Source organism: Amblyomma americanum, chromosome 1 (assembly GCF_052857255.1).
Source record: "Amblyomma americanum isolate KBUSLIRL-KWMA chromosome 1, ASM5285725v1, whole genome shotgun sequence".
Taxonomy (NCBI): Eukaryota; Metazoa; Arthropoda; class Arachnida; order Ixodida; family Ixodidae; genus Amblyomma; species Amblyomma americanum.
Genome location: NC_135497.1, coordinates 112,906,969 through 112,918,039, shown reverse-complemented (window position 1 = coordinate 112,918,039; position 11,071 = coordinate 112,906,969). Strand labels below are relative to the sequence as shown.

Below are 11,071 nucleotides of genomic sequence, written 5' to 3'. Positions count from 1 at the left end.
TATCTTGAAACTTGTACCAAAACAAAAACAAAGCACCAGAGAAAATTTTTAGCTATAAATACCAGGGATTAATTCGCAAAAAGTGCGCATTGCCCAGCACTCTTCAATGTGCCACTTAGCAAACAGGCTACATATGTGTTTCATAACATTAGTTTGTGCACAGCTGTGACAATGCATAAATTGCAGTGCTAAAAGAGCCGCTCGCTTTCAGTCACTACAATTTCTCAAACGGACACAACATTGAGAAATAACTTATTTTTTCAAACCTGCACCTAGCATCTAAAATAAATCTGCGCATCCGCAGCACCGCCGCTATATAGAAAAAGCCGCAGTTTCGCTATGTATGAAACGGTATGTAGTGTGCCCAGTGCACAATCCAGATGCTGCGAACACTTGTAAATTGAATGTCAGAACCTGAGAGGATCTGATCATATAATCAGACTAGCCTTTAACTCTGAATGCTTCCATGTGACCAAAGATAGTTCCTTAGCACAGATAAGCAAAGCTGCTATCACCGACCAGTTAGCAGAGCAAAATGCATTTCAAGACAGCTACCCATAAAAATACTCGAAGAGGATATGATAAATTTCCTACGGAGCTGCAGGAAACCCTGCTATATGTGCAATACAATTTATACACTTTTGAAGTTTGCATGTTGAGGAATGCATAACCCTCTACCGGACATTTTTATTTTCGAAAATGGTACCAAAATGATCACTTAGTACCCCTGCAGCAATCTGTTGACAAAGCAATGAATCATTTCTATGAGCTCTGCTCGCCTTAAACCATTTGTTGATTTGCAGACAGATTGCAGCACGGGTGCTTAATGATAATTTCGGAAACAGAAAAAACGTGTATGCGAGGGCGCTAAAGCTAAGATCTCAGAGTACAGATCTAACTAATACCTGTTTAATGAACAGCATCATTTAGTGTGCAATTTAATTTGTATGCACTGCTTGTTTTCTTTGCGGTTGCTCACTTGAATGAATGTACTACTTGTTTAATAGTGAAACAAGCACTGGTCAACATATATAACGCAATTCTTTAAGGATAACAGCAACAAAGACACAAGGAGAGCAGCAGGAAAGAGGCAATTAACAGGCTGATTTCAATGCATTGCTTTAATAAACACCCCACAATGCTTGTCCATACGCTCACAGGCCAAGCAAATAAGGTGCAGCAAAAAGAAATGATCAAATGTTGCCTTCTTGGGCAATAAAAATAACACCTGGGTCAAATATGTATCACCTCTCGTTACGATATAATCACCACTACAACTATTGTCGCCATAACTACTTCCGCTGCAGGAATAAGGCCTCGACCATTAGTCCCGAGTTCACCCTGTCCTGCAGAATATACTACACAATATTACAAACTTCAGCAACTGGACTGGTCCAAAAATACAGGAGAAAAGCTGCAGGCTAACATACCGGGCCAGTCCGGTCAAGACTGTAGGCGTGCTCTGCTGTTAGAAAAGAAATAAGGTTCTCCACCAGGACGATGAGATTAGGCCAGACAGAAACCAAGATTAAAAGGAAGTGTCTAGCATGCTAGATAGGCATCAATTTCATCACTCAGAACGAAGTGGCTTATCAGTTTGTTTAATTGGTTCTTGATGCCTTCTTGTTGCACCTTTTTTTGCCAAGCATGAGACCATGCGTGAATGTGAGGACAGGCAGGCGCAGACTCAACATTCTGAATGAAGAAGAAATTCACCAAAGTGAGCACCTCTCCCACTTCTTTCCATTACTCTCTGTATGCCTTTCGCAATGCTTTTTCGTGGGTCATTATCAAACCTTGCAGCTTGCCACCTCAGCAACACTGAACATAAAATTTTCATTGAAAGTCTGAAGGTAGGTGGAACTTCGCAGATAGTGAATGCACACCAGAGGGTGCAATGTTTGATGCCCAATGCCCTTATACAACATAAAAATAAAAAAGTGATAGTCGATAAGCGTAGTTAGGCCCAAGGCGAATGAGGTGTGCCAGTAGTTCAGTTTTCACTTTGGTTCCGGTGTTCAGATCCATTGTTCGTGGATAGCAGTTGGACTGTTGTAATGTTCATATTTGTGGAACTTGGTCATTGCGGCACCCGACACTTTTGTATACAACACCTTGCATACAACATACGATAATGAGAAATACCTGTAACATGGCACATAATAATCAGAAAGTGTCCTGCAGTCAGGGGTGTGCCATCCACTGCAGTCAAACAAAATGAGTCCTTACTTTTTTAAAACTGCGCCAAGTGCCTTAAAGAAACCACCAAATGATATATACCACATTTACGAAAAGTTCACAAGCGATCAGTATTCCATCACTCATCACCCACACCAGAAAAAAATTTAAGCTAGCTGGCTTTGTTAAGTATAAAAATGATTCCTCACATTGAACCCACACTTACTGGCCAGCCGAAGAAAAAGAAAACAGGTCTGCACTGCACCTTGCTACGTCCCCGATCCGGCCTATAGCACTTCAACAAACCCAATAGCAAGGCTCGCCCAGATTTCCCACTATTTCACAGGGGAAGAGGCAGTCAAGAATGTGTGCCAAAGTGTTGCCCAAATCAATTCCGAGCAGTAATTTTTAAGAAATATTCGTAAATTATAGGGTCCACCGAGAGCTTTTAAACTTGACTGGAATACTCACAAAAAACCACCTATATAGGTTTGTTGCTTTAGAATATGCCCATGGTAATCAATGAAAAGACCTTTTTAATGACACTTGTAAATGATGAGATCAACGATAGAAGACACAGGAAGGTAATGAAAAAAGCCATCATCGGAACGGAGGGTTGACTGCGTCAGAAACGGGCAAGTTTTCATTTGTTCTTGTGCCACCATTGCTGTACCAAACTGACAGCTTCTATTTGCGCTTTTATTTTCTTTTTATATTGTGTTCTTATCTCCATATTCGTCATATGTCCTGAAGTGGTGAAAGAACTTGCTATGAATCCTGGGACCCACCTTAAGAGCCACGATGAATTCTGTCTCCTTTTCTCGGGCGAGGTACACTCTGCCAAACTTGATTTTCCCCTGTGGCCGGCCAATCTCAAAATCTTTAAGGCACCACTCCTTGACAGACAAGAACCGAACAAGGGCTATGATGTGTAGTTCACCTTTCCGTCACGTGATGCGCAATAAAAACGGCAATATAGTTACTGATACGTTTGTTGTCATTCCATTTCTTGTGGTAGGCTGGCATAAGTGTTGTAGTGAATTAATCCTACTTATCAGAATTTATACTGCAGTGTTTTCATGCATCATGCGACGAAAGTCAATTGTATATTACTTAGCAGTCGGCGGCAAATACCAAGTGGTGAACCATATGCTCTTGGTGAAGGTGATGACGATTATGGATTTTTATGGCGCAAGGGCATCTAGGGCCCGAGAGCGCCATGGCACAGGGCTTTTTCTATTTCTCAAGGTTTGGTCAAAGACCCATTTCCCAAGCATTTCACCCTAAAGAATTCGAGCACCAGACCAGGGGAAGCTTGTAATTATTGTATCCCCGGTAAGTACCCGGGGGCAGTGGGTATCGAACCCCGCACCTGCCACATGCGATGCGGATGCTCAACCACTTGGCCACCGCTGCTGTTTACGTATTCTTGGATACTTGCGCTCCTGCAGCCGCCGAAAAACCAAGTAACGACTTTGGCACCTACTGGTAAACACACACATGAACCTCTAGCGCATTTACAAGACAATTAAAAAGACACAAACAAAAACAGTGCAGAGGATCCATCGATACATTAAGTGCCATATATGTTGCTTGTATGGAATTGCAGTGGAAAGTGGTTATAGTAGCAGCTGCTTTGTTGCTTGACGGCCACGTGAGGCCCATGCAGCGTCCGCTAGGTCTCCTCGTACTGTCTGTTTTTCATGGATGCATTATTTTTTTCTGAAAATCTTTAACACAGCTTTCTCGAATGCATTGGAGCGTACAGAACAAATTTTGAGAAACTGTCGTAGGGACAGGAATTCCAAAAGTTAAACCAAGGTGTTTAAAAAAGCTCAAGGAATTGTACCAATGCAGATATTTCGGTTGTAAGGTAACAAATATTTCCACGGACCTCGAATATCATACCAGCTGAACGCTAATAAAGTCATCACTGTATGCAAGATGACTTCCTTGTGGCGCCCATCGCCTTAAAAATGTGTTACTTGGCAGTGACAGGCCTGAGCGAGTATACACAATGAATGCATTACATACATGTCCTGTGCACAAACTTTACTGCAGTCACATGCTGTAGAGACGGTTGGTGCCACTACGAGGTACGCCAGTTTTATTTCACCATGAGCCAACTTATTTTTAATCTTTGGCTCCCCGCTGGCCAGCAACACCTTCTTTCGCCCTTCGGCAGCGCCACAAAGAAGCTGATTTCCTGCACTGTACCATCACGTGAAAAACAAGAAACATACGAGTGGTCCGCACAGGTAAGTGCCACTGACCTGTCGCGAAGCCCGACGGTTTCATAGCGCAAGTCGCGTACCCCGTCTGCTGAAGCTGCGAGTAAGGAAAAAAACCCACAGTCAGCGAGTTTTGCCGGCACACACAGAAATAACGGCTACGGCCAAAATTTATACAGAGGCTGTGCTTGAAGAAGACGAATCTTAAAAGAGATAAAACTTTCGTAAGAAGCCACCCGCTATCGATCGGTGGCAGTAGAAATCATGCAAAGGTCACAAAGAAACGACCTCATCGACGCCACTCTGCGGTCTCTTCGCGCGCCTTCACCCGGAGGCTTTCGCTAAATTCTTATATTCGAAGGCGCCGCATTATCAATCGATACCATCGCACACTTGCGCTGTCGTGAAGCAGCTCTGTCAACAACTTGCAGGGCTATGATGGAGCGACGAAGAACATTATGTACATTCGGCGGGCAAGTACGAAACAACATCGCGTGTCCACAACGAAGTACTCTCACAGCACTCAGCTCAATCTGGAGAATTCTGAATCTGGGACTGCCTAAACCGTGAACCGAAAGGAAGATTCGCCGAGCTCGAATCTAACAGGAGAGCTCGGTCAAACAGCAGTGGGCCGATGCACGAGAGAGAGACGAAAATGCAGATTGCGCATAGACACGTTCAATGAAAAGCGCGCCAGCCTCTTCCGGCTCGGAGTACTCACGACTCGTCTGGGTTCGGGAGGCTTGAGAGTTATTGGCCGGGAAAAAAACAAAATACGAAAAACTGTGACGTCACATCTATGATTTGAATACTGCCCTATGGGTTCCGGGCGGAGAAAGGAGAAGTGTGGCAGCGTGCAGGGCGAGCCGGTGCGCGTGCACAATCGAACGTTGGAGCCTGGCTTCGAGGCAGTTGCTGTGGTTGGTTGAGTGGCGGGTCGTATTTTGGAGCTCGGCCTTTCCCCAAGGCCAGAGAGCCCGCACCGGCTGGGCATCCAGGTCTGGGGTCTGGCTTCCCGTACACGCTACCCACCACGGTACCCTGCCTGCTGTCTCCAGCCTCCCGCTAGCCAGGCGGCATACCGGTGAGCACCCGCCTGCTGACTCCGGCCTCCCGGTAGCCAGGCGGCCAACCGATGCGCTCATCCCTGCTTGTACCGGCCTCCTGATACTTCCCCGGGGACCGGGCTGCACCTCCGCCACCGTGTGCTTCTGGGCCGACTAAGACTGTCGCACCGGAACCCATTGTCAGACGCTGATGTTCACCTCGACATAGGTTGTGAGTACCCTGCAGTGTGTGTGTGTGCGTGTGTAAAAGCAGGAGACATTATACCTACGTCCTCGTCGCTCAAGAGGAAGTGCGTCGTTATGCGGGGTGTGGCCTGTACTAGTGGCTAGGCCTCCTGAACGGTCCTGAGCCCATTAATTACATCACATTTTGCGAGCCTGCCAGGATACGTCAGCGAGAGGGCCGATTAGCTGATCCGTATTCACGCTGAGAGCTAAGCTTGAGCGGCAATCGACCTCGAACGTCTAACTACGTTGGGTACGCAACTGGGCCTCTCGGATGCGGAACTGAGAGAGGGTAGAAAGTGAACGCTCAGCACAGAGGGAGGCACGGGCTGCGGAAAGAGAGGAAAGTCGGGAAGCCGCTGCGAGAGGGAAAGATTCTCGAATTCAAACTCAGACTCCAAGAAGGAATTAGGAGTAAGGAGACCGCTCTTGTGGAAACTCTCCCAGCGTAGAACCATGCCCTTTCTCTCAATCCGCAAAAGCTGTTATCGTTGTTTCATGAACGGTGCGACGACTTGCATGCACACTTGCAGCGTTTGCATGCACACTTGCAAGGCACAGGGACACTATATCTCTTTGATGGTACCGTCACCCAATTAGCCGAGGCAAGAGTGCAAGCATACGCCCTACTTCTCAGGTGAGGTGACAGCACATTGCATGAAACGCCCCTTGTACGACGTCATTATCGGCAACATCCTAGGTGTCTGGGAACCGCCTGACCCCGACCCAGACTGGATGAACGCACGCGTTAGCGAGCATGACACGGCGCCAGTTCACCAGGGACACCTCCAGCCTAGAAATTCGGAGCGTTGTGTTACCGTCGTTGCCAAGATACAAGAGGATAAGTTAACGCCGTTGCATATGCCACTAATTCAGTGCTGTGACGTCACAACAAACCAATTAGCTGAAGAGCGGTGGAAGGATGCAACACTCAAACGGCTCTTCTCTAACCTCAATAAAGAGTTTGTATACGGCAGCGGTCATAAATACTTCTTCCGTGAAGAAGGAAATATCCTCTGCCGAGATTACATCGGGTCGACCGGCAGGAACTTCAAACATATAGTAGTAGCCGTAGCGTTCAGACCTCAAATTCTACAGATGGCCCATGAAAGCATCATGGCTGGGCACCAGGGAATACGATGCACGACCGATCGCACACTAGAGGATTTTTATTGGCTTGACCTACACGGAGATGTCACGCGATTCCTTAAGTCGTGCTATCGATAAATGCCAAAGAACCGCACCAAAGGGCAAGGTTGGCATTCTACCACTTGGCAACAGGCTGCTGATCAATACTCCTTCCGAACGGATTTCCGTCGACCTCATACGGCATTTCTCACCAAAGTCTGATAAAGGCAACCGATACGTGTTCACGCTGATGGACTTCGCGACACATTGTCCTGACGCCGTCGCAATTCCTGTCATTGACGCTGTGCACGATGCAGAAGCGCTAGTAGAAATGTTTTCTCGCCTCGGTATCCCCCCAAAAATTGTAACTGACCAGAGAGCAACCTTTACCGATGACCTCATTAAGGATGTAAGCCGTCTCCTCTCCATCAAGGTCCTCAAGACGTCGCCTTACCACGCGCTGGTGAATGGCCAGGCGGAAATGTTTAATGGAACTCTTAAGACAATGCTTAAGAGCATGTGCCAAGAACAGCCTAGGTCTTGGAATAAGTATCTGGCCCCATTCCTCTTCGCTTACCGTGAAGTTTCACAGGGAAGTCTTGGGTTCTCTCCGTTCCAGTTGATTTATGGACGTCATGTACGAAGGCCACCGACAGTACGAAATGAGCTCTGAACAAATCAGAGCATTGATGGAGAAACTCGCTCAACGTACGCCTATCTTGTCGACCTCAGAAGCTGGTTGAAAAACACGTGGAAGCTTTCTCACGAGCAACTCGAGAAGGCACGCCAGAAACAGAAAACATACTATGACCATAAGAGTCACCCCACAAGGTTAGTCCCGGGCGACAAGGTGCTGATTTTGCTGCCCACAGATTCTAACAAGCTGCTCATGCAATGGAAAGGGCCATCCGATATCCTTGAACAAAAAACGACGTGTATTACCTTGTACAGCTAGCGCACAAGAGCGAAGTTTTTCACATATATATGCTTAAGATGAAGAGCGCAAGCCCCCGGTGACGCGGAAAGTATCGGCCGCCGCAGAGACCGACCAACTCCCATTGGACCTTGAAGCACTCAATGTGGAGTGCCCCGTAGAACTGCCTGCTCTGAATCTCCGTCAAACACAGTGCTCTGCGGACGTCCAATTCGTTTCAGGTCTTTCAGAGGCGCAGACTGAAGAAGTACGAAGTTTGTTCCGTGAATTCGAGTTTATTTTTGCAAGATTACACGTACACCATCGACTGCATAAAAGCAACCGATAACGTGGGTGCTGATTATCTTAGCCGTGTTTGATTGCCCCACAATAACTTTTCGGGTCTTTCAGAGGCGCAGACTGAAGAAGTACGAAGTTTGTTCCGTGAATTCGAGTTTATTTTTGCAAGATTACACGTACACCATCGACTGCATAAAAGCAACCGATAACGTGGGTGCTGATTATCTTAGCCGTGTTTGATTGCCCCACAATAACTTAGCTTAGTCACCATGTCGGATCCGATAACATTATTGCTTCTTTGCCTCCTGCTTGTGCGTGTTGACAACTGTATTCCTCAGCACGCGGACTTGCATCTGTATGTACATATGAACGTATGTCTGTGAACAGACAGGAACTGTGAACATTCCTCGCGGGGGACATTTCCGTTCTATCCCCCCCCCCCTCGTGGTTCCAGAACAATTGTAAACCACTGTCTTGAAACTGGGGGAGGTTGTGATGATGTGGATTGTGCTCTATGAGTTCCGGCAGGAGAAAGAAGTGTGGCCGCGTGCGGCGTGCCGGTGCGCGTGCGCAATCGATCCTTGGAGCCTGGCTTTGAGGCAATGGCTGTGGTTGATTGAGCGGCGCGTCGTGTTTTGGAGCTCGGCGTTTCCCCAAGGCCAGCTAGCCTGCACCGGCCGGGCATGGAGGTCCGGGGTCTGGCTGCCTGCGCACGCTACCCCCCACGGTACCCTACATGCTGTATCCACCCTCCGGCTAGCCAGTCGGCCTACCAGTGAGCACCCGCCTGCTGACTCCGGCCTCCCGGTAGCCAGGCGCACTACCGACGCGCTCCTGCCTGCTGGTACCGGCCTGCTGATACTTCGCCGGTGACCGGGCTGCACCTGCGCCGCCGTGTGCGTCGGCGCCGACAAGGACTGTCGCACCGGAACCCAAAGTCTGATGCTGATGTTCACCTTGACATAGGTTGTGCGTGCCCCGCAGTGTTTGTGTGTGTGTGTTAGTGTGTATGCAGGTGATTGTATACCTTCCTCCTCGTCGCTCAAGAGAAACAGCGTCGTTATTGAGGTATTCACACGGGCGATGTAATTCTTCCCTAAGTGACGGCGGCTGCTCACACGTCATGCCTTCGAGAGAGCTCGCGGCGACGCACCATCATATTTTGCTCCCGCGGCCCCCGCCGACCAAGGAAGGGACCGTTCATTCAGCCTGCGCATTCACTCCCCGTCTCCCCGGGAGATGTGGCATGCCTGGGGTGCAGCCCGTTAGCGTCTTTCTTCATTTGGCTGTTCCCCATCGGGTTTCTTTTCTCTCATCTCCCCTCATATCGCGCATCTATTCTGTTTTCCCCTTCGTCTTCTCTTTTTTTCGCCAAACCCCGCAAAGGAATTGATTTGGCCCCTTGGTTCCTTTTTGACAGCTGCCCCTCTGCCTCCGCAGCACGGACGTTTCGCTCGTCCTTCTCGGCGTCTCGCTGCTAACCCAGGCTGAATCCGAGAGCAGGGACGGACTTCGGCGGATCGGCGACGTCGCTCACTCCTCTCCGCATCCATCCTCGCCGATGTCCCCAGTTTGATTACCGCTTTATACGGCGGTCTGTAACATCGTTATGTGAGTATTGTTCAGAGGACTTGACGCGTATTGCTTTTTCTTGCGCGTCTCACCATTCCCAAATGGAATGTTTTTTTTCGGGAGCACTGCCCTGAACTGCGTTAGAATGACATATAATCGGCAGAAAGAAAATTTTGTTTGCAGTTGCATGACACCATGTATATGCCAAGTTATCAACAAACTTCAGTGGTCCATGGGCTTGTTCGCCCGTCATGTTCATATTCAGGACTCTCCTGCCCCAGTTTTTGTGCGTAGTGTTTGTGCGCAGATAGTGTGTGCACTAGCGTTCAGTCATGGGTAGAGTGCCATATAAGCTGGCTGCGCAGGCTTTGTCTTCTTGGACATTTTTGAGTCATTACTGAAATAACAGTGCATAAGAGGAAAAACAAAGAAAACTGCAAGGCAGCGCTTGTCTTGGGGGGGGGGGGTGGATTTATGCCCTCTTGGAGTAACGCACCAATCGCTCTTGAATTTTTTCATCAAAACAATGGGGTCCAACATGATTATCGTGTGTAAAGTTTCTGTATTTATGGGTAGGGCCGTCTGCCCCCTCCTCCCACCTCTCTATCAATAAACCCCTAGCTTGTCTTGCTGTTTTTTTCTACTGTTTGCCTCATACTTCACACTGTAAATTGAGAATGTATCACCAACTTGCCTGGAAGTCATTCCTGTTCATGATTGAACTACATATATATAGTGCAAGCAATGCGCTATCTCTTCTTGGAGCAAAAATGTACACCTATCCAATAAGTACATACAAGTGTAAACAGAAGAAGTAAACAGATTCAGTAGCCTTGTACTCCTGTTTACGCGTGCCCTAATAGAAATTCGAGGCTTGGCATGTGCATGATAATAGTGGTCGATCCTGTAGTTTCTCGTGAAGACACAATAGTTCATGATTTCTGCTGGGACGGGCACCATTCACAAACAAAATATTGTGCTTTGTTTACTTGTGCTTGCATCTATACATGTGATGGTTGATGTTTAATCAGAACAGTGCAGTGTAGTGCTGTCATTCAAATTGTGGGGTAGTGGCATGTGTTTCTTGATTGGTGTAATGCTCAGAATCTGGCATTGCTGCAGTATAACTTTCAGCTATGTGTGTTCTTTTTCTTTATTGCAGGTCTGTCAAGGAGTGGTGCCTTAAAGATTTTCAGATTGGCCGGCCACTGGGCAAAGGAAAGTTTGGCAGAGTGTACCTCGCCCGAGAAAAGGAGACAAAATTCATTGTGGCTCTTAAGGTGGGTCCCAGGGTTTCTAGCAAGTTCTTGCACCACTTCAAAACATATGACGAATATGGACATAAGAACACAATATGAAAAGAAAATTGAAGCGCAAATAGAAGCTGTCAGTTTGGTACAGCAATGTTGGCACAAGAACAAATGAAAACTTGCCCGCTTCTGGCGCAGTCAACCCTC

General features: G+C 47.6%; 1 protein-coding gene across 2 annotated transcripts in view; it reads left to right on the top strand.

Moving 5' to 3' along the window:
- The first annotated feature begins 5,596 nt into the window (after nucleotides 1-5,596).
- Nucleotides 5,597-11,071, top strand: part of LOC144135016 (aurora kinase A-A-like) — a 31,454-nt gene continuing 25,979 nt past the window's right edge. Inside the window, exons 1-3 of one of the 2 annotated variants that reach the window (XM_077667798.1) lie at nucleotides 5,597-5,687; nucleotides 9,483-9,653; nucleotides 10,777-10,894. In XM_077667798.1, the coding sequence (XP_077523924.1) occupies nucleotides 9,652-9,653; nucleotides 10,777-10,894 (120 nt within the window). In that variant the 5' untranslated portion in view covers nucleotides 5,597-5,687; nucleotides 9,483-9,651. Of the gene's footprint in view, nucleotides 5,688-9,462; nucleotides 9,654-10,776; nucleotides 10,895-11,071 lie in introns of both variants that reach the window. The other variant, XM_077667793.1, reaches the window with a different exon arrangement.